We start from the raw sequence: 27,488 nt of genomic DNA, 5'->3' as shown, positions 1-27,488 counted from the left end.
GGTGGCTCACCCCTCTGATATTACTGAGTCTGAGCAGTGGGACAGGAGGCCCTGATAACAGGGGAAACCGCCACAGGTTCCAGTACTGCCATGCCAGTGGTCCAGTGGCCAGGCACAGCCAGGGGGCAGGTACCAAAGTCCAGCAGCGGCTCCAGGCACCAGCGCAGCAAGTGCGTGCCTGGGGCGGCAAGCCGCAGGAGGTGCCCTGTCAGTCCCTGCGAAGGCAGCAGTCACGCAGCCTTCAGCGGCGTGCCTGCGGGAGGTCCACCAGTCCCACAGATTCGGTGGCAATTCGGCGGCGGGTATGCTAAAGCTGTGGGACCAGGGACCTCCAACAGGCACGCCGCTGAAGGAAGCCTGCCTGCCATGCTTGGAGTGGCAAAAAAGCTAGAGCCACCCCTGCCAAAGTCTGGGTTTTAGGCCGGGTACCAGTAGATCTTAGGTGAAGCGAAGGATTCCCCTTTGGACTCCAAAATGGATTCTTCTCTTGGGGACCAGGGTGGTGCGGTACTCACTTCTGCCTCTGGGCAGTGCCCGGGAGCTGGAGACAAGTAATGGGCCATAAACCACTGTATTAGGACCACAGAAGGGTGCCACAGTGGTCAGTATCATAGTGGAGCTCACCATCCCTTGCTCCATTCTATCCCCTGGCTGTCAGGGGGTCTTGAGGGGTCGGCTGGATCAAGAGAGACATCAGGTCCTTTACCACCTTGGAAAGCCTTCAGGGTTGAACGAGTCCACACGTGCATGGTGGCCCCACTACTGCTCCCAAGAGTCAGAGGGTGCCGCCTGGACCAGACCTGGCACTCTAGGTGTAGTCACCGGAGTCACCAGTGGCCCTGGGAGGACAAGTGGCCTGGCACGGGTCTCACTGCACTGATCACCTCCTGCTTGTCCCTCTTTGGCACCACAAAGTGCCCTCTCTCGGTGCACTGTTTGTTATGCTGCTTCTTCGGTATCAAGGATACAGAAGGAAGAGTATGGTGCCAGTGGAGCACTTTGCACGGAAACTAAAATGCTCAGCACCAATTCAGAGTGGCTCAGCTCCAAGACTGGTCTGAGTGCTGCCTCCATGAGGAAAGCCTTCCAACACGTCTCTGTCCTTTTCTGTGTGAGGCCCCTGCTGATCTGACACTTCTCTTTAACAACGTGAGTTTCCCAGAGGCACTTTAGACAGATAGAGTGTGGGTCACTCATTGGCATCGGCTTGCCACAGGGAGGTACACGACTTGAAGTCTGGGGACCAAGGCATACACAGCCCTTGGGGAGAAAGTCCCTTGACAGCAGGGACAACTATTAACACTACTATATACACTAACACTAAGAACTATATACACTGACTACAATAAATATACAATAGAAAGTCCAAATCACTGGGAAAGAGGCTTTGCAAGAGCAAGAAGGATCATTCCATGCAACCATCACAGGCAGTAAGAATGAACTAAAAGGGTGTGGGGCTGGCGGCGCCCCTTATACCAGCGCATATACACGTGGCTCCAGAGGGTGCTAGAGTTGGTCCTATGGACACCAATGAGGGGAAAATCTCCTGCAACTGTGCACGCAATGCACACACCTAGCATGGAATGGACATGAGCAAGCACTCAAAGAAGACCTTACAGTTAGTACTGGTCAAAATGCCTGCAGATGGACACCAGTCATTTTCAAATGTCTGCTTGATTCTGCATTTACATACAACACTCTTACTCTTTCCACCCTGTGTCTCCGGCCAAATTATGAAGTAGAAACACCTTTGCAAACATGACAGGACATGACTGTTAACCAACTCAGGCACTGAGTCTAGTTGCTACTTTACCAAAATAAAGATGATGAAAAAACTTGATCTTTAATAATATAAAAATAATAATAATGAAAATTTTAAAAAACCACTTGGTGCAGGTGAGAAGAATTTTCTCTCACCAATCTCTAAGAGGTTTGCTTTCTAACATTTCATATTCCTCTCAACATTTGCAACTTTGTCTCCATGCTCCCTTTCTCCATTAGCTGCTTTTTAAAAATATGAGCAGATACTTCTCTCTATTAGTGTTGCTTCTTCCCCATATTTACGCCAGAATATCCCCCACCATTCAAAGTAATGATCTCGAAATATAAACCAAGGTAACTCATCAACTTTTCATATGCCTTTTCATCTAAGGGTGAGATTCCCTGGGCTTATGTTGCCTAACTGCCTTTGCTTGTAACTAATGAATTATACACCTTCCTATCATCCTTTGAATGCCCATAAGCAACCACCTGAACAGCGTAACACCAGTGTCTCTCTAAAACTCTACAGACAGCGATTGCTCTTTTAGATGTGCTTCCCCCAACCACACTGCACATCAGTCTGACGAGACTGCAGTGGTTTAGGGGCTGAGAATCCCAGCTCTGTCCCTGAACTGGTATTCCCAAAGAATCCCAGATCTCACTGAGCAGGACAAAAATGTTAATGTAAATATTTAAGGCCAGTTGCTCTCTTTATCTTACTTGAAATGTTCCTACACTTTGGATTTACATTGTAACATTTTTGCATAATAAGTGATCAATATTTGTTAATGTCTCCAAACAAAAAGTGTTAGGAATTATTTTAACCACCATTACTTTTTATTATGATTTTAGAGGTTAAACATTCATATTCTTTATAAATCATTTTGGACTGTAAGGCCTGAACAGGATACCCTTTGGAAAGCTCTGTGAAACCCAAGAGGCCTAGGAAAGGAGCAGCGGTTCTCGAACTGTAAGTTGGGATCCCAAAGTGCCAATCCTTTTTAATGGGGTCCCCAGGGTTGGCATTACACTTGCTGGGGCCTGGGGTTGAAGCTCGAGCCCCACCACCTAGAGCTAAAGCCAAAGCCCAAGGTCTTCAGCTCTGGGTTGTGGGGCTCAGGTTACAGGCTTTGGCCCTCCCACCTGGGGCTGCGGGACTCAGGCAGGTTCAGGTTTCAACCCCCTTCCTGGAATCGTGTAGTAATTTTTGTTGTCAGAAGGGGGTCGCAGTGCAATGAAGTTTGAGAACTCCTGATTTATAGGAGTAGTATGTGCCTTCACACAAAGTTTCAAGAGAAAAATATGTGGTCAATTTGCATTTCTTTCTTCCCCTCCCTGTCCCTCACACAGAAAACTAATACAGAGGGGGTTTTAAAAGTACAAAAATGTTATACCATGCTGGAAGACTGCTACATCAAAAGTCAGAATTCTGCACACAAGAGTTTCTGTCGGCAGTTGAGATTTATACACAAAAGATTGGCCAACCATGGGCTGACAGCTAGAGACAGCTATGTGGTGTGCTAACTTCACAGCAGAAGATTGATGAGATCAATTTTAAAGCTTTTCTGCCTTTATCTAGCAGGCTATAGTTGTCAGTGATTTTTTCCCCTAAGCCCGCTGTTTCAAACCATATCCATCTACAGCTATCACTGTCATCATTTCACATAACCAACAGAAAATGAATCATTTCATGATAAAGTAGCATTTTACAACATGAGCTTTACAAAGTGTCTGCATTTACACTGCATAGTGTGTGTTGATCATACAATGAAACACACAGGCTTTCTGCAAAAATTAAATGATTTGCAGACAAAATTTAATCGAACATAAAATTATCACATAAAATTAAAGCAAATTACAGTATATTGGGTTCTTATCAAATAACTATTTAATTGGAGAAAATGTGCATGCCAAGACTTGTAGGATATTTAAAACCAGAAGGGTTGTGTACAATGATTGCACTTCAAAAGTTATGCTGTTTTAAAAGATGTAACCATTTTCAGCAATATTGCTACCTACAGAATCAAGAACGCCCCAGGAAACAATGGAATTTTTCAAAGTTGTCCTCATTTTAAAAGGTGACCACTTTACAAGTAAACACATGCTTTTGGCCTGTTCACAAGTACAAACAGGACATTGTGTTCATATATCCTATAGAACAGCTTTATCAGTACTTACCTGCCATATCAATGGCAAATGGACGGTCTGCTCTCCAGCCAGTATACCAGCCAACAACTTTGCCATTTTCCACTACAGGGCGCTCATACCATCGACCTCCCACTAGCCCCACAGGCCACACAGATACTTTGCGGGTTGTACGCATCTGCAAGGAGGAGGAGGCACAGGGTGATTTCACTTATGTTTTCTCAGCAGGCTGTGCTTTTTTTGTAAATGGAGGAAACAAAGCCTAGACATTTCCAGTCACAACAAGGTGTTTACAACAGATTTAGTGTTTCCAGATTTCAACCCTAGAGAGTTGGTATTCAGAGGCTATATGTGCCCCAAAGTTCTCTCACTGCAGCTAGTTCTTCAGCTCTCTAGTCATGCAAGCCTACTGGGAATATCCCGAGAGAAATAAGGTTGTTAATACCAGTGTTGCTTAAGATATGAGGCACCAAAAAAAAAAAAAAAAAAAAACATAAAACCCCACACCAGTATATAATCTCTTCCTCATTAAAGAAAAGCACAGATGTGTGTGGCAGATTTTTCCTGTGGAAGGATGTTTTGTTGTTTAAACATGTTTCTTTCTATAAATCCTTCATGCATGTGCATCATGACTGCAGAAGCCCAGTCAGGGTAGAATGGAATGTTTATTTTACAGTCTGTAAAATACAGGCATTTATAAAGACATAAATCCAACTTTGAGATCTATATCAGGATATATTATATCTAGAAGCCAGTAACAGACTCTGGAAGGGAAAGAAATCTTGATTCTGACCGGAAGTGCACGCACGCGCACACACACACACACACACACACACACACACACCCCTCTCTTATGAGGACTGCACAATAAATATGGTTTAGGTGTGTTAAAAAGTGGCCTGTAGAGAACAATAAAATTGGGCTTGTGCCTCCCCACCATGGTGCCCAAAAAATGGCCAGTTTTAATTTAAAAAATAAATAAATAAATAGTGGGGATCATGTTTTCCTTTCATGGATGCATCGTTTCCAAGGCCAGAAGAGCCCATGATGATCAACTAGTCCAGGCCTGCACAACATGCAGCCCACAGAGGCTCACTGTGCGGCCCGCAGCGGGATTCAAAAGGCTCTGCGCTACCCACAGCAGCGGGGAGCTCAGAGCCCTTTAAATCTCAGCCGCGGCCAGGATTCAAAAGGCTCTGCACTGCCCGCAGCGGCGGGGAGCTCAGAGCTCTTTAAATCCCAGCCGCAGCAGGGATTCAAAAGGCTCTGCGCTGCCCGCAGCGGCAGGGAGTCCAGAGCCCTTTACATCCCAGCTGCAGCCATGATTCAAAAGGCTCTGAGCTGCAGGCAGCCGCAAGCTCAGAGCTCTTCACATCTCAGCCGCAGCCAGGATTCAAAGGGCTCTGGGCTGCCCACAGCTGCAGAAAGCCCAGAGCCCTTTAAATCTCAGCCACCAGGGCCAGCTTTAGGCCAATTCAATCAATTCCCCTGAATCAGCCCGCCCCTAAGAGGGCCACATGCCCAAGCCCCAGTACGGTGTACCGGCAAAAGCCAGTGCGCTGTAGCGGGGTGGCCCAGCTTCCTCAGGGGGCAATTTAAAAGGCCTGTGGCTCCCAGGCCTTTTAAATTGCCACCAGAACACCACTGCTGGAGCCCTGGGGTAGGGCTGTGGGGCTCTGGAGGCTATTTAAAAAGTCTGGGGTTCCCATCGCTTCTACCGCCCTGGCCCTTTATATAGCCACCGGAGCCCCACCACTTCCCCAGGGTTCCCGTGGCTATTTAAAGGGCTGGGGCGGTAGAAGAAGGGGAGCCCTGGGCCTTTAAATACCCCAGAGCCCTGGGGTAGTGGGGGGGAGGGTCTCCAGATGCCTTTGCTGCCCTGGTCCTTTAAATAGCCCCTGGAGCCCCACCACTTCCCCAGGGCTCCTGCAGCTATTTACAGGGCTGGGGCAGTGGAAGCAGGGGAGCCCCAGGCCTTTTAAATAGCTCCTGAGCCACGGGCTGCTACTGCTACCGCTACCCTAGTGGGGGAGCCAGGAGGAGGGGGCACTCACCATACAGGATGGGCTGTACCCCCTGTACCTGCACCAGTTGCCCGCAGCCAACCCCTGCCGCACCTCCTGCCCTGCCTGCACCAGTTCCTGTCTGCAGCCAGCCCGTCTCCAGCCAGCCCCTCACCCCCTGCCTTGCCTTCAAGCCCTGCACCAACCTCTGTCTCCAGCCAGCCCTGCACCCCCTTCCCTGTCTCCAGCCAACCCCTGCCGCACCCCCCTGCCTCAAGCCAGCCAGTCCTGCACTCCTTTTTCTCCAGCCCTGCCAACCCATGCCACCCCCGCCCCCTGTGGCCCTGCCTGAAGCCAGCTAGCCCATCCCACACACCGTCTCCAGCCTGCCCCACACCCCATGCCCAGCCTGCAGCCAGACTCTACCTCCAGCCACCTCTCCCCCACCTCCACCCAGCCCCATGTCCACTGGTGCCCTGTAGTTCCCAGGGAAGTAACCCTGCACACCTGCTTCAATGAGGTGGGCAGGGAGCACGTGCACCCTAGCACATCCTCAGGGAGTGGCGGAGCTCATTTCTAGTTCAGACACATCTTTTTAAAAAAGAACTTTAGGTAGGGTTAACATACATCTGTACTTTCCCAGACATGTCAGGCTTTTTGGATCTTAAATCGACATCCAGGAGGAAAATATGGACATATGGTAACCCTATTGGTACAAAAAATACATACTGTGGCAGAACTTTTTATAGGGAACCGGTTGCTAAGAAATGAAAGGCTTTTTTTTTTACATTTGTTTTTCTTTCAGTCATCCCTGCCAGGGCCCCGCCGAAAATGTTCGAATTGGGCCCTGCACTTCCTAAAGCCGGCCCTGCCAGCTGCGGATGGGATTCAGAGGCTCTGGGCTCCCCACAGCCATGGGGAGCCCAGAGCCCTTTAAATCTCAGCCGCGGCCAGGATTCAAAGGGCTCTGAGCTGCCCGCAGAGATTCTTGGCCGTGGCTGGGATTTAAAGGGCTCAGGGCTCCCCGCCGCCACGGGCAGCCCAGAGCCCTTTGAATCCCGGCGGCGGCTCCAGCGGATGGGCTAGGGCTGGGATTTAAAGGGCTCGGGCTCCCCTCAGCAGCAGGAGCTCTGGGCCCTTTAAATCCCTGCCCCAGCCCCACAAAGCTCTGGGTTCTTGCAGCCGCCGGAGCCCCGGGCCCTTTAATTTGACCCTGAGGGATTCCCAGCCAGCTCTTCAGCTGGGAGCCCCTGGTTGATTTAAAATCAAGTATCACCTCCCACCCACCCCCAACCTTCCTTTTTGGCCCACAGCTGTTTTGGTGGGGCAGTACTGGGAAAGGAGGGTTTGTTTCTGCAGGGCTGGGCGGTGCTGGGGCGGAGTGTTTCCGCTGGGCTGGGGGAGGGGTGTTTCCGCGAGGCTGGGGGGTTTCGGCCCTCAGCTGTTTTCTTTGGAGTAATGTGGCCCTCGCTGCTTTACGAGTTGTGCAGGCCTGATCTAGTCTGACCTCCCATAAAGCACAGGCCATAGAGTTTCCCAAAAATAATTCCTAGAGCATATCTTTGAGACGAACATCCAATCTTTATTTAAAAATTGTCAGGGATGGAGAATCCACCACAAACCTCAGTAAGTTGTTTGAATGGTTAATTACTCCCACAGTTAAAAAATGTACACTTTATCTTCCAGTCTGAATTTGTCCAGCTTCAATTTTCAGCCATTGGATTATGTTAGACCTTTCTCTGCTAGGCTGAAAAGCCCATTATTAAATATCTGCCCACCATATAGGTACTTATAGACTGTAATCAAGACCCCTCCTTAACAAAGGAGTTAAGTTAAAGATTCAAGGAGCTCAGTCTCTATCACTAAAAGGTATTTTTCTAATCCTCTCAATCATTCTAGTAACTCTTCTCTGAATCCCCTCCAATTTATCAACATTCTCAAACTGTGGACACCAGAACTCTATTCCAGCAGTGGTCACACTAGTGTCAAGGACAAAGGTAAAATAACCTCTCTGCTCATACTTGAGATTCCCCTGTTTATGCTTCCCAGCATCGCATTAGCCCTCTTGGCCACAGCGTCACACTGGGAGCTCATGTTAAGATGATTATCTACCAGGACCCCCAAAACTTTTTCAGAGTCACTGCTTCCCAAGATTGAGTCCCCCATCCTGTAAATATGGCCTATATTCTTTGTCCCTGGATGTATATATACATTTAGCCATATTAAAATGCATACTGTTGCTTGCGCCCATCTCACCAAGCAATTCAGATGGCTCTGTATCAGTGACCTGTCCTTTTCATCATTTACCACTCCCCCAATTTTTGTGTCATGTGCAAATTTTATCAGTGATTAATTTGTTTTCTTCCTGGTCATTAATAAAAATGTTAAAAAGTGTAGGGACAAGAACTAATCCCTGCGGGATCCTAGTAGAAACACATCCATTCAAAGATTCCCCATTTACAATTACATTTTGTAATCAGCTAGTTAGCTAGCTTTTAATCTGTTTAATGGCTGACGTGTTAATTTGATATCTTTCTTTCTTTTTTTAATCAAAATGTCATGCAGTACCAAGTCATATACCTTATAGAAGTCTACGTATATTATGTCAACACTATGACCTTTATCGACCAAAGTTTTAATCTCATTAAAAAAAATCAAGTTAGTTTGACGGGATCTTTTTCCCATAAACCCATGTTGATTGGCATTATTATTAAAGAAATCAAGGATGGAAATATAATTAACGAAATCAATATTAATAGTCCAGTGACCTGCTCGGCCAGCGCTTTTAAAACTCTTGGATGCAGGTTATCCAAACCTGCTGACTTAAAAACATCTAACTTTAACAGCTGCAGTTTAACATCCTCATAAGATACTATTGAAATGGAAAAAGTGTTGTTATATGATATAATTACATCATCTGTTTTTTTCCAAAATATCAAACAAATACTTATTGAACACTTTTGCCTCTTCTGCATTATCTATAATTTTACCATTTCCATCTAGTAATAGACCAATAACATTGTTGGGATTCTTCCCCCCTCCCTCCAAAAAAATATATTAAAAAAACCTTGTTCTTATTGTCTAACTCTGCTGGCCATAGATTTCTCCTTGAGTACATTTGCTTCCCTTACCAATTTTCTACAATTCCTCACTTCTGTTTTATATTCAATACTATCAATTTTCCCTTTCTTTTGTATTTTTATAGCTGACCTCACTTCCCCTCTAAACAATGAGGCCTTCTTCCTTGATTGTGAATTTTGGGGCATCTAGTAAGTGTTCTTAAACAATTCCCAATCATCATTCACATTTTTCTGATTAAATTCTTTCTCCCAATTGCTCTGGCTCAGAGTTGTCTTCAACTTTATATAATTTGCCCTTTTAAAGTACCACATCTATGTATCACTGTTTAGACTTTCTTCTGTGTGTACATTATAAAATGTCATCAAATCATGATCATTTGTTCTGAGATTACCATTAAACTTTAGCTCTGTGATCAGTTCCTGTTTATTAAGATAGGGTCTAATACAGAACTTCCCTGTGCTGGAGACAATGCTTTTAGAGTTAGGAAACAGTCATGTATAATATTTAGAAATTCCAAGGATGTTTTAGTACTCCCAACATGGGACCTCCAGCATGTGTCACTCAAGCTGAAGTCGCCCATGATCACATGGCTTTTTTTCCCTACACATTATAGACAGGTGTGTAAGGAGCCTGTTCTCCTGTTCTCTCAAGTGATTTGGTGGTTTGTAACAGACACCAATTAATACCCTATCTTGTTCATTATATGTTAGGATATTATTCCATAAGCATTCAAGACCATTTTCTTCCAAGTTATCAGTGACTTAAACAGGTAAAACTATTTTTGGAACTAAGGGGAAAAGGATATGGGAAATGGCACTCTATCCTTCCTAAATAGGTTATAACCATTAATTTTAACACTTATTCCAATCATATTTGACATCAGAGGTAGGAGTTCTAGCATTAAGTCCATTGAAACCAGATTTCACCCTAGAAATGTAGGTCTTGTCTATCCTGGAAGATTCTATTTGTTATTGGAAAACTATGGACATTGTGGCATCACCAGAGATTACCTAAGACATTGTCTGTCCTAGAAAAGTTCACCAGTCTAATGAAATCAAGTTAAAAATCAGCCATGTTAAACTGGTACAACCCTACACCGTGAGTTTAAGTCAATCCCAATGTAACCTCATTTAAGTGAATCTACAATAGGGGTTTGCACTGGTTTAGCAAGATTGATTTTTATATTGATTTAGTGAAACCTGTACATGTTTAAAGGTCTTAAAATCCCTTCCCCTTATAATTACTTTTTTTCCAGACCCTTAAAATTTGCTTTTGTTTATTTTTACTAACAGCTTTTTAACTCCAGTATCCACAGGACATTCTAGAGAAAGAAAGCTGTTAAAGATTCAGTACCCCACACTCCGCAGAGCTCATAATACCCTTCCTCTAGGCTCCCAAGAGCTCCTCGTTCAGCAAAACCAGACTGACATTGCTTATATTTCCAAAGGTGAAAATACTAGTAGAATAAAAATAAGAAAGCCTTATCTTTCAGGTCTTCCTTCTACATCTTAAAAAAAAAAAAAAACAACAACTTTTCAAAATGGACACAAAACCTTTTTTTTAATCCTTTGTAAGACGCTTTTTTATTTGTCTAGCATCTGAGATCCAACATGGTTCATTGGTTTTCTTTTAACTATTTTTCCTGTTTAAGGCCCTTTTATTTGCTGTCATTTTTCCCTGGTCTTTTACTGCTCTGTGTGGTGAAATAGAAAGTTAACAACATTAATTACTGTCTTCTTTTAAATATTTAGTGCATAAAAGTCACTTGGATTACTTCAGGACTGCAAAACATGAAGTGTTTTGGTAGCTGTGGTTTCAACATTATACCTATTTCTTGAGCACTTTGTAAAAATATATACATTGTAACATGTATACATACTGAATCTAACTTCACAAAATGTGCATATATCCTGCCCTCTCCTAGACCATGCCTACACAGGAAAGCTTTACCAGTATAGTTAACTGGTATAGTGAAACCAATATAACTATACCAGTATAAACCCCAGTGCAGATAATCATAGGCCTGGTCTACACTACGTGTTTAAACCGAATTTAGCAGCATTAAACCGATTTAACCCTGCACCCGTCCACACAACGAGGCCCTTTATATCGATATAAAGGGCTCTTTAAACCGGGTTCTGTACTCCTCCCCGACGAGAGGAGTAGCGCAGAAATCGGTATTGCCATGTGGAATTAGGGTTAGTGTGGCCACAAATTGACGGTATTGGCCTCCGGGCGGTATCCCACAGTGCATCATTGTGACCGCTCTGGAAAGCGATCTGAACTCGGATGCACTGGCCAGGTAGACAGGAAAAGCCCCATGAACTTTTGAATTTCATTTCCTGTTTGCCCAGCGTGGAGCTCTGATCAGCTTGGGTGGCCACGCAGTCCCAAATCCAAAAAGAGCTCCAGCATGGACCGTACGGGAGATACTGGATCTGATCGCTGTATGGGGAGACAAATCTGTTCTATCACAGGTCCATTCCAGAAGACGAAATAAGAAAGCATTTGAAAAAATCTCCAGGCTATGATAGACAGAGGCCACAGCAGGGACTCAGCACAGTGCTGCGTGACAAGCGTAACGGAAAGCCAAAGAATCAAATGGACGCTCATGGAAGGAGGGAGGGGGGACTGAGGACTCCAGCTATCCCACAGTCCCCACAGTCTCCGAAAAGCATTTGCATTCTTGGCCAGAACGGCTGGTAACCATCCTCATCATAGCTGGAGCCTGAGCTCCATCAGCCCCCCCACCCCTTTAGTATCTAAAGAAAAGATTTTGTACTCCTTGGACTATCATAGCAGTGGGAGGCTGTGCTCCTCTCCCCCTCACCCTTTAATGTCCTGCCTGGACTATCATAGCAGCTGGAGGCTTCCTCCCCCTCATTTTATCTTGCTAAAAAGACCAATGCCTGTAGGGTCAAAAACATTGTCCGGGGTGGTTCAGGGTATATCTTGTCAATTTAACAACCCCCCCCCCCCCGTCACCATGAAAGAAAAGGGAAAAAAATCGTTTCTTGACATTTTTCAGTGTCACCATATGTCTACTGCATGCTGCTGGTAGATGCGGTGCTGAACAGCAGCATCCTCTCCCCTTCCTTTCCTGATGGCAGATGGTACAAAATGGTGGAAAACTGTCATCATCCCGTGAGTGCTCCTGGCTGGCCTCGGTGAGGTTGGCTGGGGACGCCTGGGTAAAAATGAGAATGACTCCCGGTCATTCCCGGCAGATGGCACAGAATGGCTGGTAACCGTCCTCATCATAGCTGGAGCCTGAGCTCCATCAGCCTCCCCCACCCCTTTAGTGTCTAAAGAAAAGATTCTGTACTCCTTGGACTATCATAGCAGCGGGAGGCTGTGCTCCTCACCCCCTCACCCTTTAATGTCCTACCTGGACTATCATAGCAGCTGGAGGCTTCCTCCCCCTCATTTTATCTTGCTAAAAAGTCAGTATTTCTTATTCCTGCATTCTTTATTACTCCATCACACAAATGAGGGGACATTGCAACGGTAGCCCAGGAGGGTTGGGGAAGGAGGGAAGCAACGGGTGGGGTTGTTGCAGGGGCACCTTCTAGAATGTCATGCAGCTCATCATTTCTGCAGGCTCTCTGGGGCTCTGACCCAGAGCAGCTGTGCTCTCTGGCAGACTTGCCCCATATTCTAGGCAGGATTGATTCTATTTTTAGACAAAACATAAAGAAGGGAATGACCCGGGGAGTCATTCCCATTTTTGTCCATGCGCCCCTGGCCGACCTCAACGAGGCCAGCCAGGAGCACCCATGACAGCAGCAGATGGCACAAAATGATTGATAACCATCATCTCATCACCAATTTACAATGGCAGACAGTGCAATAGGGATGGTAACCATCTCTGCTACCTTTCAAAGGCAAATGAATGCTGCTGTGTAGCTCTGCAGTACCGCCTCTGTCAGCAGCATCCAGTACACATATGGTGACAGTGAGAAAAGGCAAAACAGGCTCCATGGTTACCATGCTATGGCATCTGCCAGGGAAATCCAGGGGAAAAAGGACACAAAATGATTGTCTGCCGTTGCTTTCATGGAGGAAGGATTGAGTGACGACATTTACCCAGAATCACCTGCGACACTGTTTCTGCACCATCATGCATTGGGGTCTCAAACCAGAATTCCAATGGGCAGGGTAGACTGTGGGAACTATGGGATAGCGACGGGATAGCTACCCACAGTGCAACGCTCCAGAAAAATCAACGCTAGCCTCGGTACATGGACCACACCACTGAATGAATGTGCTTAGTGTGGCCGCGTGCACTCGACTTTATACAATCTGTTTTACAAAACCGGTTTATGTAAAATTGGAATAATCCCGTAGTGTAGACATACCCTTCTTTTAAGGGTGACTTTCCCCTGTTAGCTTAAATCCTTTCCAAAGTGACATAAGCTAAATAAAAAAAAGACCCTCTTATACCAGAATAATAGTGTTGACACATGGAGATCATGTAAATTCACATCTTATCTTATATTGTATAGCTTTCTCATGTAGACAAGCCTTTATTCCAGTGTAAATGAGAAGTACCTTGACCTCAGAGGAGCAAAACTGGGTGGCCCATTAAGCTTCACCTCTTACACACTCAGGCACTCATTAACCCTGTGAAGGTGTTAAGTGTATACAGCTTAACTAAATACCTAAAGAGGAAAAAGAAACCAGATATTTCCAGAACGCTACATTTCACCCTTATGTTGTATTCTCACTTCTTTGTTCTCTTTCCTGTATACTCGGTCACTCTACAAATCTAAGTGTCTGCCAAGGACATAAAAATCCCTTAGCGCAAAGTGAAAGAATGTATCTAAGGCTGTGTTAATGCTAACTGTAGAGTGTTTTACAGCCTCAGGATATATTTGAAGGTAGAAGTGGCAAAATGTCTCATAAGCCTCTAATAACAGTATTACTACATATTAATGTGTTGTGAACATTGTTCATATACCAAGGTAGGAAAAGTCATATGGATTAATAGGTCAATTTGTATCAGAAATTTCATTTTGTTTTCTATTCTGCTTGACCCTAACAAGTGTTAGGACACAGAGAGAGTAATTTAAAGATATTAGACTATCAGATACCAATGTAATCCCATACATTGCACCACAAGAGTCCTGCACTGCTTCTCTAACTATATTTGTAATGGACATCAGCACATCTGTTATCTGAATAATCAAAACTTGAAGCCACAGTATATATGTGACATAGAGTTCCCAACTTTGGTTGGAGGAGTTCCTGGAGGTTTCATCACGACATTATCTTTAATTAAAGATTAATCTTTAATTCCTGGGGACTCCAGGACAATCCTGGAGGGTTGGCAACCACAATCTGGCAATCTTTTTCAAAAGGGACAGGGTTAGGGGAATGAGAATGAGGAAACGAATGGGTAAGGCCAGAAGAAGAAAGAACAGCCTGGGTGGGAGAAGGAGTAAAATATTTAAACAAGGGGAAAGTAAAACTGGGAGGGACAGAGCATCAGTGATGGAGGAAGATGAGGACAACTGATTAGAGAAAAATGGGGAATCAGATAATGGGGGAAGGAAGCACTGAAAGCCAAGAGCTGAGAGAATGCAAAAAACAAAAGCAGAGAGAGAACAATGATGATTTGCTCTCTCACACGCAGGATCTTGCCAAAAATAGCACTTCATTAGTCACCCAAGAAGATTAAGACACGGGAAGTGCAGGAATGATAGGGAAAGGGTCAAATCGGTTGGAAAAGGGAAAAAAAACAGAACCAGGGAGGGGTAGCTTGGTGGTTTGAGTGTTGGCCTGCTAAACCCAGGGTTGTGAGTTCAATCCTTGAGAGAGCCATTTAGGGATCAGGGCAAAAATCTGCCTGGGGATTGGTCCTGCTTTGCACTAGCTGACCTCCTGAGGTCCCTTCCAACCCTGATAGCCTATGAGTCTATGAACTGGAAGTAAAAGATGAAGAGGATGGAATCTAGTCACCATTTCTACCATGAAAAAAAGGCTTCCAGACTGTAACAATTTGCTGAACATTTTCACTGCCTCCCCATTTAGGACTCAAAGTCTCCAGAAAATTCAGCAGTGTAGCATTTTTTCCCACTTCTCAGTTTTCTATTGTTTCAGTTCCCATGTAATTTCCATTCTGATGCAATGCTAGTGCCCACCTATAAATTATTGTCTGGACTTACCACACAATACCAGTGGGACACCAGCAGACTTATACAAACAACTCCAATTTATTTTGCTAGAAGTTGGATTTAGAACTCCATCTCTTCAACATTTGCCATTGTGTCTCTATAAAAGAGGAAAGATAGTGTACAGTAGAAGCATGGACCTTAGAATGCAGATCTCCTGACCATCAACTCTGACGCACAATTCTTATGTGACCACAGGCAAATCATTTAAGGTCAGATTGTGGCCTGAGTCATGCTATGCAACCCCTACAAGTCAAGAGAATTGCACAGTTGTGATTGGAAACAGAATTCAGCCCATGATAATTGTGTGTCTCAGTTTCCTCAGGTGTAAAATAGGACTAATATACCAGGCATACAATCATAGAATCATAGGACTGGAAGGAATCCTGAGAAGTCATCTAGTCCTGCACTCTGGGTAGGACTAAGTATTATCTAGATCAGGGATCAGCAACCTTTGGCCCGCGGCCCACCAGGGTAAGCCCCATGCGGGCTGGGCTGGTTTGTTTACTTGCCGTATCTGCAGGTTCGGCCGACTGTGGCTCCCGCGGCTCGCTGCTCCAGGCCAATGGGGGCTGTGGGAAGCGGGGGCCAGCACATCCCTCGGCCCACGCCACTTCCCACAGCCCCCATTGGCCAGGAGCAGCCAGCTGCAGCCAGTGGAAGCCACAATCAGCCGAACCTGTGGACATAGCAGGTAAACAAATCAGCCCCACCTGCCGGGGGCTTACCCTGGTGGGCCACAGGCCAAAGGTTGCCAATCCCTGATCTAGATCATTCCTGACTGGTGTTTGTCTAACCTGCTCTTAAAAACCTCCAATGATGGAGATTCCAGAACCTCCCTAGGCAATTTATTCCAGTGCTTAACCACCCTGACAGTTAGGAACTTTTTCCTAATGTCCAACCGAAACCTCCCTTGCTACAATTTAAGCCCATTGCTTCTTGTCCTATCCTCAGAGGTTAACAAGAACAATTTTTCTTCCTCCTCCTTGTACCAACCTTTTATGTACTTGAAAACTGTTATGAGAACTCAGTCTTCTCCTTTCCAGACTAAACAAACCCAATTTTTTCAATCTTCCCTCATAGGTCATGTTTTCTAGATCTTTAATCACTTTCATTGCTCTTCTCTGGATTTGCTCCAATTTGTGCACATCTTTCCTGAAATGTGGTGCCCAGAACTGGACACAATACTCGAGTTGAGGCCTAATCAGTGTGGAGTAGAGCAGAAAAATTACATCTGATGTCTTGCATACAAACACTCCTGCTAATACATCCCAGAATGATGTTCTTTTTTGGCAAGTGTTACACTGTTGGTTCATATTTAGTTTGTGGTCCACTATGTCCCCCCACATTCCTTCCCCAGTACTCTTTCCTAGCCAGTCATTTCCCATTTTGTATGTGTGCAACTGATTGTTCCTTGCTAAGTGGTGTACTTTGCATTTGTCCTTATTGAATTTCATCTTATTTACTTCAGACTATTTCTCCAGTTTGTCCAGATCATTTTGAATTTTAATCATATCCTCCAAAGCACTTGCAGCCTGGCCCACTTGGTATTGTCCCCAAAATTTTTAAGTGTACTCTCTATGCCATTATCTAAATCACTGATGAAAATATTGAACAGAACCATACCCAGAACTGATCACTTGATATGCCCTTCCAGCTTGACTGTGAACCACTACTCTCTGGGAACCCTTTTCCAAACAGTTATGTACCCACCTTATCATAGCTCCAGCTAGGTTGTATTTCCCAGTTTGTTTATTAGGTCATAGGAGACAGTACAAGAAGACCTACTTAAGACAAGATATAGCATATCTACCACTCCCCCCCAACCCACATCCACAAGGCTTGTTACCCTGTCAAAGAAAGCTATCAGATTGTCAATTTGTTCTTGACAAATCCATGCTCTAAGTGTTTAGAAACGCTTTAAAAACCAATTTCGTGAAAGCAAAGCACAGCCCTCATGTGGACAGACTTATTTGTTTAAAAATGCATTATATTGATTTAGCCAAAGTCAAACCTTACTGACTCAAGCTAACTTGATATGACACTCTTGAACCAAAAGGAGTAGCTGCACTAATTTAACTTTAGGTTCTAAACTGATGAACACATCAGTATCATTGTCTTGTGTAAACAAGGCCTTATATTAAGTGCAAGGTATGATGATAATGTATTATATTTGTAATTTGGAGTTTTGCTCTAAATTCAGTACAGCAGTCATGCACCAGAACTAGCTTTACTATTAGGACTAGAAACCTTCTGAAACAGCAGCTTATATTTTGATAATGAATATAGCAAAATGTGGAGGAAGGCACTCAATCTTTGAATTTCATAGATTTTCTACCCCTGCAAATATCTACTATTGGAGTTTATTATCTCACTCTTACTTAATAGATCCTCTTTCTCTTCCCTCATTTTGTTGTTCTGTTAGGTCCTGATCCTGAGGAATAACAAGTGCCTCTTAAGAGCTGCTGGTCATCCTCAATTATTATTAGTAGTAATGGTCTGGATTTCACTATAGACATGTAAGATAACAAGATTTGGTCCCAAAGAGTTGGAGCTATGGATGCTAAGCATCTTGAAAATGCCCAGCATCTTGCGAGACAGGGTCCCTAATCTTTACATTACCGGGGGGGGGGGGGAGAAGAGGATTTGGTACAGGTATCTAGTTTCTCTCCTTTAAGTTACTCTAGCTTTTTTTCTAGCAACTTATGTTTATTCTGAACTATTTAGAAGAGGCACCACTTGACTAACTATCAGTATGCATTCATGTATCAGTGTATCAAATTCATCTACACATTAGACAAATATTTAATGCACTACTGGTTCATATTTAGATTGTTTCTTAAGGTAAGGAGGGATAGCTCAGTGGTTCGAGCATTGGCCTGCTAAATCCAGGGTTTTGAGCTCAATCCTTGAGGGGGCCATTTAGAGATCTGTGGCAAAAATCAGTACTTGGCCCTGCTAGTGAAGGCAGAGGGCTAGACTCGAGATCCCTTCTAGTTCTGGGAGATAGGTATATCTCCTATTATTATAAGGTTTTTTTAATATGAAGAAAAAAATCAGTGACAGATGGCTAATATTTCATTCTGTCTAGGCTGCTGGATACTGTTCCCCAAAACTAGGAAGCTGAGCAAAAATCTGTTTTTTCCAACTAGTTCTGTAGATTCAAAGATTTCATAATACCAGTCACATTTAAAAAATACTGATTGTCTACTAATGACTTTTTTTAAAAAAATCCATTTGGCTGTCATTTTATCAATACCCAATTACATAGGAATCCATTTTTCACCACTACTGAAGTCACTAACAACTGTCCTGTGCCAGTTAATAACAGATTACATTAAACATGTAGTGGAAGGCACACTAGTCCTTCCAGAGCTACAGTTGAACTAGCTTCCACTACACCAGACAGAAAACCTGCCTAATCTGAAAATTCAGGGTAAAACTTTTTGGTAAACTGGGAGCAAATCATATAAGCAGTTTCAGAGATACGGAGGCATGGAAATATACTCTTAATTCCCTTTCAGAAGATTTCCAAACATTTTTTGACTGAACATCTTCAAAACTTCAAAGTAACTGCTCAAATACAGCCTAAATCCAGCATCCATTTAAGTCAATGGAAAGGCTCCCACTGATTTCCATGGGCATTGGATCAGGGCCTTAGTCCCTAAAAAGCAGAGATGCTAGTAGTATGTTTGAGGCTGGTGATGCATGCAAGAATTATGAATCAGTTTAAGGGTGTTATCACCCGTATAGATATAAATAATGATAACCTACAGAAATGTGGTTTAAATTAGCTATAGTTACCACTCAAGAAAGATCTTGTAGTCACTGTGGATAGTTCTCTGAAAACTTTCACTCAATGTGCAGCGGCAGTCAAAAAAGCAAACAGAATGTTGGGAATCATCAAGAAAGGGATAGATGATAAGACAGAAAATATCATATGGCCTTTACATAAATCCCTGATACACCCACACCTTGAATACTGCATGCAGATGTGGTCACCCCATTTCAAAAAAGATATACTGGAATTGAAAAAGGTTCAGAAAAGGGCAACAAAATGATTAGGGGTATAGAACGGCTTCCGTATGATAAGAGATTAATAAGACTGGGACTCTTGAGCTTGGAAAAGAGGTGACTAAGGGGGGATATGATAGAGATCTATAAAATTATGAGTGGTATAGAGAAAGTAAATAAGGCAGTATTATTTACTCCTTCTCATAATACAAGAATAAGGGGCCACAAAATGAAATTAATAGGTAGCAGGTTTAAACACACACAAGAAAGTATTTTTCACACTGTCAACCTCTAGAACTCCTTGCCAGAGGGTGTTGTGAAGGCCAATACTATAACGGGGTTCAAAAGGGAGCTAGACAGATTCATGGAGGATAGGTCCATCAATGGCTATTAGGTAGGAATGGTGTCCCTAGCCTGTTTGCCAGAAGCTGGGATTGGGTGACAGGGCACGGATCACTTGATGCTAACCTGTCTGTTCATCCCCTTTGGCCACTGTCAGAGGACAGGATACTGGGCTTGATGGACCTTTGGTCTGACCCAGTATGGCCGTTCTTATCCATTTAAAAATAACATGCACCATGTATGACACAAGCATCTTTATAGATACATGTACTGCATATTATATTTATTCATTCAGGTGCACTGAACACGTGTATCTTTTTAAATATACAAAATACATACATAAATTTGATAATACATCAATTTGATACTTGCATTATTTTGACAGAGACTTGGTAAAGTATAGGTAACTTAGCAGGTTCTTTGCAAAATGTACATGGCATGACAGGGGCTTTGCAAAGCATACATGGTCCAGGCACAGATGCTCTTAATGGGATAAGGTTCTGCATGTGAACCACTTTGGTGCAGGTAAGTCCTGCCCAAAAGAGCAAAAGCTACATTGGACATAACAGAAATAGGGACAAGGAAGCCACATATGGGCGTAGAAGGCTTTCTAGAAAGGAATGAGATCATTCTGCACATGCCTTACAAAAATCGACCAGATTTCCTGCATGGCTACCAAAGTGCCCCCCACACACACACACGTCCCCCACCTTTTTTGGTAAAATACAAAGCTTGGGTCACGCAACCAACCTTAACTCTGCTTCATAGTGCCATCCTGATGACTACTACAAACCCAGACATCAAACAGGTCATTCCTATTAGCGACCATAAAATATTTAGTACCTTACTCTTATTCTTAATAAAACTGTGCGAAGGGATGGATCCAATGTCTGAGTCTGGCAGGTCTCAAGATGACCATGGGGGCAGTTCAGGTAACTAGCTAGGCAGTTGTTAACTGTCAAATGGTTTTTATGGTGTGTTGCTTTGTTAGTTTATAATCTAAAATGTTAACTTAGAACTTCCTAGAGAAAGCTTGAGAGTATTTTGAAAACATTACCAACTATTACTGAAGTCTTAACAGTTTTTGGATGAAGTGATAAATTCTTTCATCTTTTATTGCAAATTAACAAAGTTGTTTAGTCTGGGAACAAATGAATGGTTAGAATAACCACAAAAGACAAAGGTGGAAGACATCCCAGTATAGAGAAAGGCAGTTATTAAAATCAGTTATTTCACAATATCTTGAATTGACAAGGTGGGTGAGCGAAGTTCCCTGTAAGCTGCATGGCCATGCAGCTGCCTATTTAGCACTGTGCAGGCGTTCAGGGAACCCACTCAGCCAGGATCTGCCACAGCCAGGGGAGGGGCGCCCATACGCACTGACTTCCTCTCTAGCCAGGGGTGCTCCACCTACCCCTCCACTCAAGTCCCCACCTCCTCCCCCAAGCACACCCCATCCCCACCCCTTCCCCTCCCTCCCAGAGCTTCCTACACACCGCAAAACACCTGTTTGCGGGAGACGCTGGGAGGGAGGAGGAGGAGGCGGCCAGTAGGGCTGCTAGCAGGTGAGAGGCACCAGGAGAGTGGGGGAAGCTTGGCTGCTGGTGAGTGCTGCTGAGCAGCACTCACCAATTTTTCTCTGTGAGCACCCCTCCCCCCGTCCCAACTCAGCCAGAGACCTGCCGCAGCCGGTGAAGGGGTGGCCCAAACCCAGCCCCAGCCAGGACCGGCCAGGGCACCCCTCCCCTCCCCAGCCCCAACTCAGCCCCAGCCTGGACCTGCTGTGGCTGGGGGAGAGACACCCATCCCGCAGCCCCAGAGCTGCTGCAATGGGGAGAGGCACCTCTGTCCCCCAACCCAAGCACTGCTGCGGGGAGAAAGAGCTGGGGTGGGGGGAGTTCTCTCTCCCAGCCCTAGTCTCAGAGCACCCTCTTGCATCCCAAACCCCTCATCCCTGGCCCCACCCCAGAGCCCACCCTCACAGCCGGAGCCCTCACTCCCCCACACACCCCAACCCTCTGCCCCAGCCCTGAGCCCACTCCCACACTCCGAACTCCTCAGCCCCACCTCCCACCATATTAATTTTGTTATATGCACCAATATGAAGGTGATATGTGACACATCACCTCCATATTGGTGCACATAACAAAATTAATTCCACAAATGGATGGGAAAAATTAGAGGGAACACTGAGTGAGGTAATATCTTTTATTATACGAACTTCTGTTGATGAGAGAGACAGTTCAATAAAAGATATTACCTTGCCCATTCTTGTCTCTCTAATATCCTGGGACTGACATGGCTACAACTACACTGCATATCTTGAGTTGGCATATTTGATTCTACATACATCAAACTCTTTCCCGTATCCTTTCAGCAGGTCAACCTCCTATTGAAGTCTTCATCGACAGGTACGTCTGTGTAAGAAGCAGGAGATTAGCTGAACTGATGGTGGACACCCAATCTGCTTATGTAAATTTAACATACAGAGGTTTTTAAAGTAATATCGTATGACCCATTATTTAAATACAGAAAGGGCAGAGTAAGTGAACCTCTGGTTTAGTGGTATATACAAGATGGGCAGGGAAAGATATGAAAAGTTAAAGTAGAGGTTGGAGTTGGAACCTCAAAACTGTTGTTTTTGATTGATTAATCTAACATTCTATAGGGGCAGAATTACAGGATCAGATAGTTAAAACTGAGACTAAGATTTTTGTCTAGAAATTTAAAAGTGTACCACTGGAAATCAAAGTATTAGTCACTTTATTATAATTACTTGTATCCAGGCATCTTGTAAGCTAAATGCAATAGAAAAAGTGTAACTGCATCAGTCAAAACAGCCTACAAGAAAAGAAAGAAAGAGAGGTCACACTGACATGTTGAAATCTCAATAAAATTCATGAAATAAATGTCAGTTGGGCTTTAGTCATTCCACTGGCTTTGCTATGAAAATTGATTTCTTGTTGGGTATCTTGCCTGATCAAATTATTAAACACATTTCCAGAGTTGGAGGGGGAGGGAATTGTTTTTGATGAAGATGAGTCTGTAGATGTGTGGTCCACATCAGAGGTAGAGAATCAACCAACTTCTAGGTCTCTAGGCTATGAAAATAAATAGATAAAATACTGACACAGCTGTCTGGACTAAAGAGAATGTGTAGACCTAAATTTCTAGGTCACATCCTAAAGTGAAAAGAATTGTGAGCAACTAAAGGTCAGACTTCCATTTATTCCAGAGAACAATTTCTCAGTTATTGTCATAATATCACTTAGCACTCCAAACACCAAGCTAACTGCTCCTCTCACAGAAGCCTCTTCTAAGTTGTTAAAAATACTCATTCCTGACAAAGAATGTACAGGAACAAATGGGGAAGAAAGTTGAGCTGCAGGGGTAGCTAAGGACAAACCATCCTTAGCACCACTTCAGAAATTATAGTTTAAACATGCTTGGAGCAACCTCATTTAATTGAAATAGGAGAGCACATTTTTGGCTATTAACAAATTAAGCTCCACACCACCCAGGGGAGGCAGGGAAGTGTGTAAGCCACAGTACAAAGACCCCAGTGGGGTTCCAAGTTTACTACAGCTAGTCAGTATTTGTTTCCAGATTTAATAATAAAACCCCCACATTTTATTTTTAATTGTAAAAGGAAAACTGTTGCTGTTTTCTTACTAACTCTAATATTTAACATCTCTCCATATCAAATAAACCTGGTGCTTTTCTAATATGGTGATGATGAGCACATTATAAATGGAAACTAGATTTTTCAAACTGACACCTTGACAAAAACAACCTGCCATTTCACAAAGTACATTCCTTCTGGCTTGTACACCTTCATTTGTAAGAGAGCTGCTGCAGGGAGCTGGTTCATTAAAGAGCCTCACATTCTCTTTTAAGCATATTAGAGAAATTTGCAGCAAAGGAGCTAAACCAAATCAAACCTTTACCAGTGTAAAGTGCACTGATGCGACACTCCTATGAGGTTTTGGAAGCCCTTAGGAGTTTGAACTTTCTGGTGCTAACAAGAGTGAAAAACACATTACCAAAACATCCCTACTTTTGTCACTAAAGTCAACAGCTATGACTCAGAACAGGCACGCAGATCTACTTAATAAGATAGACATTTTACATAGTCACTTTCTGGCTGTAATTGTGACGTTCAAATAAAATCACACAGACAGTCCGCGCACAAGGCAGGATTAGAATACAGGAGTTTCTGACTTCCAGTCCCATGTCCATACCAATCCCTTCCCCATCTACAACAGGGGTCTTAAATCAGGTTTTCTTTTGCATTAGAGATTCAGCAACCACCATTCAGAAGAATTGCAACTGGAAGGCTGGGAAACAGCATTAAGCATTAACAAATTCCCTCTCACATCTCATTAAGCCACTTTCATGAAGGGAATTACTACAGGATTTCTGCCACATGTGACGTGTTCTGAGGCTGGCCGCTCCATCCTTGGAAAGGAGGAGCACAATTTACTCTTAATCAATCAATTCCCAAAGAAGAGATGGAGATTTATTTTAAAATTGTGAAGTCAGAACTCATGAAAATAGTGAAGGTTTTCCAATGAGAAATAGAAATCTGACCAATGCCCTGATTGAAGACAAGGCTAAGCGGTCCACCTTCTCATCAGAAAGGCACACTCTGCTTGTGGCATTTGCAAAGGCTTATTTGCAAAGGATTTTAGTTGCTTGAACAGAGCTTCAGATCAATATGGGGAGGAGGGGATTATCTGTGTTCCAGCAGCACCTCCCCCTCCAGAGCGCCCATCCGTGCTGCAGGGAAAACAGAAATGGGGTTGTTCGGTAGATATATGAAGATTGAAATCTTTCCCTCTCCCTGAAGTAGATCTTTTTTGTTTGTTTCTGCTATTGCATCTCACAGCAAGAGCTTCACTCGCAAATGTGTTTCCCTGTGAACATGGGACTGTTCAAAGCAAACATTTCTTTCTTAGCACTGAACCATGTTGAAAGGAGGCTTAGAATTGCTTAGCTGCATGTGTGAACAGGCTGGCATTCCTGTTAGCAAAGAGAAATAATTGAACGTGGATTGCCTGTTGTGCCTGTAATCTTCAAGGTTAACCCTAGGCATTCATTCATCCTTTGCATTCCTGCATTCACAGCCAGCACTTTGGGGAGCTAATTTGTACTTCTTTAATTTCATCCTCCTCAGAAATTAGAAACAAAGGACTAGGAAATAAAAAAGATTCAAGCTGACTCTGGACCATCTCCTCTTAACAGTTACTCAACTGGTGCGCCCTGTCACTTCTTCATTTAGCATTTCCTCTTCCCTGTGTACTTTATAGAAAGGATTTGTGTCCAGACAACATTTGCCCCTGTGCTACTGCTGGGAGAGGGGCATATTTTCTGGATTGGGTTGTAGCCTGCAGTGGAACGAACCACACTGGCAATGAATTCCAAGAGAACCCAGGTGACATCATTAGAACAAGATGAAGGCATATAATTCCTTTGCATTGATGAGCTAAGTACAGGCATGGGGGTCTAGTGAGGTTTAGGACAATAACCCAGAAAAACAGAATATGACATTTCCAGTGGAAGGTCCTCAAATTAGGAGCTTCTGTGCTCCATCTCATGCTAGAACAGGAACTAGAGTAGCTCTGCTAAATGAGGAACTTGCACCTGTCAACATATTGAAGAGGAAAGCAAATATATTTTAAATCTAAACATTAGTCAATTGTGTTGATCAACATTTCTAAAACCAACTCCCTCTAGGCGTTTTATTTGCTGGGCATCTTTGTATATTGTGTGTTTCCATCTACTGATTGTAAATCACCCATGGATGTGAGCTGCTAGCTAAATACAGGATACTATCATACATTGATTGGTTCATACCTTTAACCACTGAAGTATGCTTTAAAACTCCTGCACATTGCCTGCCAAACCACTTTTTCTTTTTCTCTCCCCCATTTTTCTGCCAAGGTTATTCTTTTATCTGTCAAAGATACATGATCTTTCTTCTGCTTATTAAACATCCTCCTTCCTGCCAGTGGGAAATCAGAAAGCTGGATAACCTCATCCCTGTGCACTTGCCAACTCCCACTGAAAGGGAGCAAGCACTTCACCAAGTGGCTGGAATAAAGACAAAACACATCCCCTTACAAATGGGATTCCTGAAAAGATGTTTAGCCATTATGTAAAAGATTTTCTGCTTTTAACAATGACAGGTTTCAAAAAAGAGTGGGCAACTCCAAGCAAAGTAATTCATAGCAAGTTACATTATAAAGGACTATGATTCATGGTGTGAGTTTGCCCTCCAGGGCAAAAGAAAGACACAACCAGAACTGAAGAAATCAAAGACAGTGGTGTCTCTTTTATTCCAGTTTTAACAGAGTCACAGTGAAGTCATTATATAATCCCCAACTCTGCATATGTCAGCAAGAAAATGAGAAAATAGTGACTGCTTCTAGGTGTGGGAAGGAAAAAGAAGGTAACTCTTGCTGAAAGGCAGAATTAAGATTAAGGTAATGGTACTCTGAATGCTTGAGGAGTACATGAATTTGGGAGAAGGGAATATGTGAAGTGTTGGGTCTGGGGGAAGATGTGTGCAGAATGCTGGAGTATTGATTTTGGAAAAGTCTAGGTATGAGTTTGGGGTGAGCAGCCATGCACTGTGCCTAAAACCGGGTAGACTGTATGAGTCTGGGTGTACTGAAGGTCTAGATCTGGTGAAAGTGCATGCACAGTGCATAAAACTGTGTCTGTGTGCAGGTTGGGGAGTGCATGTGGGGTCAGGGTGTTAATTGGCTGTTAGAAGAATATGTAAGGTCTGGGGTGCTGCGGAGTCTCTGGGCCTGGCTGTCACCAGGTGGAGATGCAAGCAGGGTGGAGGGCTCTGGATTGGCTAGAGATGCCTCGGGGGGCTGACTCTGGATTAGGTGGAGGTGCATGCAAGGGGCCGGTTATGCACAGTTCCATGGAGGGGGTCGGCTTGGCTCTGGACTGGGTGGAGCCAGTGTCTGCAGAGTGTCCGGGAGCCAGGCTCTGGACTGGGTGCAGGTGCATGCAGTGGGCAGGGTGTGCCAGGCGCTGGAGTGCGTGGAGGCGCACGCAGGGTGCGTGGCGGTGGCAGTCAGTGGGTTCCCAGGGCCCAACACCCGCCCCCCGTCCCCAGCGCTACCTCCTCGAAGAGCTCCAGGCTGTAGGTGTTGTCGTCGTCGGCGAAGAAGAGCACCCCGGGCTGGCGCGGCGGCAGGTGCTGGTGTCGCTGCCGGAGCCAGGCCAGGCCGGCGTTGCGCTGCTCGGTGGCGCGGGGCAGGCCGGGCCGCTTGTACCTGCGCGGGGTGGGGATGTGCAGGTGGGTGCAGGGCAGGCCGGCCCGCGCCACGAAGCGGCTCACCAGCTCGCTGCGCCGGGCAGCGTCCTCCACCAGGACCCAATGCAGCCGCGCCACCTGGCGGAAGGTGTTGGCCAGGCGGGTGAGCTCGGCTTTCTGCACCGGGCGGCTGTAGGTGGGGGTGATGGCATAGATGGGGGGCAGCGGCGGCTGCCGGGGGGCTGTCGGCTGCGGGGGCCGGGCGGGCGGCGCCCGGCTGCTGTCCGTGTCCAGCAGGAGGAGGACGATGAGCCCCCAGGGCAGCAGCAGCAGGAAGCGGCTGAGGAGCAGGGACTTCATGGTGCCCCCGCCAAGCAGGGCGCCGCCCTCACAGCACCAGCGGCGGCCGCCCGGGCTCCCGTCCCCATCGGAGCCGGGCGGAGGGGAGCAGCCCCAGCGGTCACGGGTCCGGTCACCCCCTGCCTGGCCACGGGGGCGGGCAGATCAATGCCCTGGGGACCGAGTCCGACGTTCTGCCCTGGGCTGCACCGAGCGGGTCAGTCACATGGCGCCGGGGCAGGGGGGGAGCCCATCCGGTGCCCAGGGCGCCTGCGGTTCCCCCTCTTCGCCCGGCCAGTCCTGCCGGGGGCTGCCTGCTCTCCTCGCCGCTCTACGCCGGCGGCTGCCGCCTTG

The 27,488-nt window shown here is 45.0% G+C and overlaps 1 protein-coding gene across 1 annotated transcript in view; it reads right to left on the bottom strand.

Moving 5' to 3' along the window:
- Positions 1–27,173, bottom strand: part of B3GAT2 (beta-1,3-glucuronyltransferase 2) — a 40,039-nt gene extending 12,866 nt beyond the window's left edge. The window contains exons 1-2 of the mRNA XM_050950973.1: positions 26,661–27,173; positions 3,940–4,084 (exon numbers count right to left, since the gene is read on the bottom strand). Coding sequence (XP_050806930.1) covers positions 3,940–4,084; positions 26,661–27,155 — 640 coding nt within the window. The 5' untranslated portion in view covers positions 27,156–27,173. The remainder of the gene's footprint in view (positions 1–3,939; positions 4,085–26,660) is intronic.
- Positions 27,174–27,488: the final 315 nt, after the last annotated feature.

The sequence above is a fragment of the Gopherus flavomarginatus genome, chromosome 4, assembly GCF_025201925.1.
Source record: "Gopherus flavomarginatus isolate rGopFla2 chromosome 4, rGopFla2.mat.asm, whole genome shotgun sequence".
NCBI classification, from domain to species: domain Eukaryota; kingdom Metazoa; phylum Chordata; order Testudines; family Testudinidae; genus Gopherus; species Gopherus flavomarginatus.
Note: the sequence above shows the minus strand (reverse complement) of the source record. Positions and strands in the feature narration are given on the sequence as shown.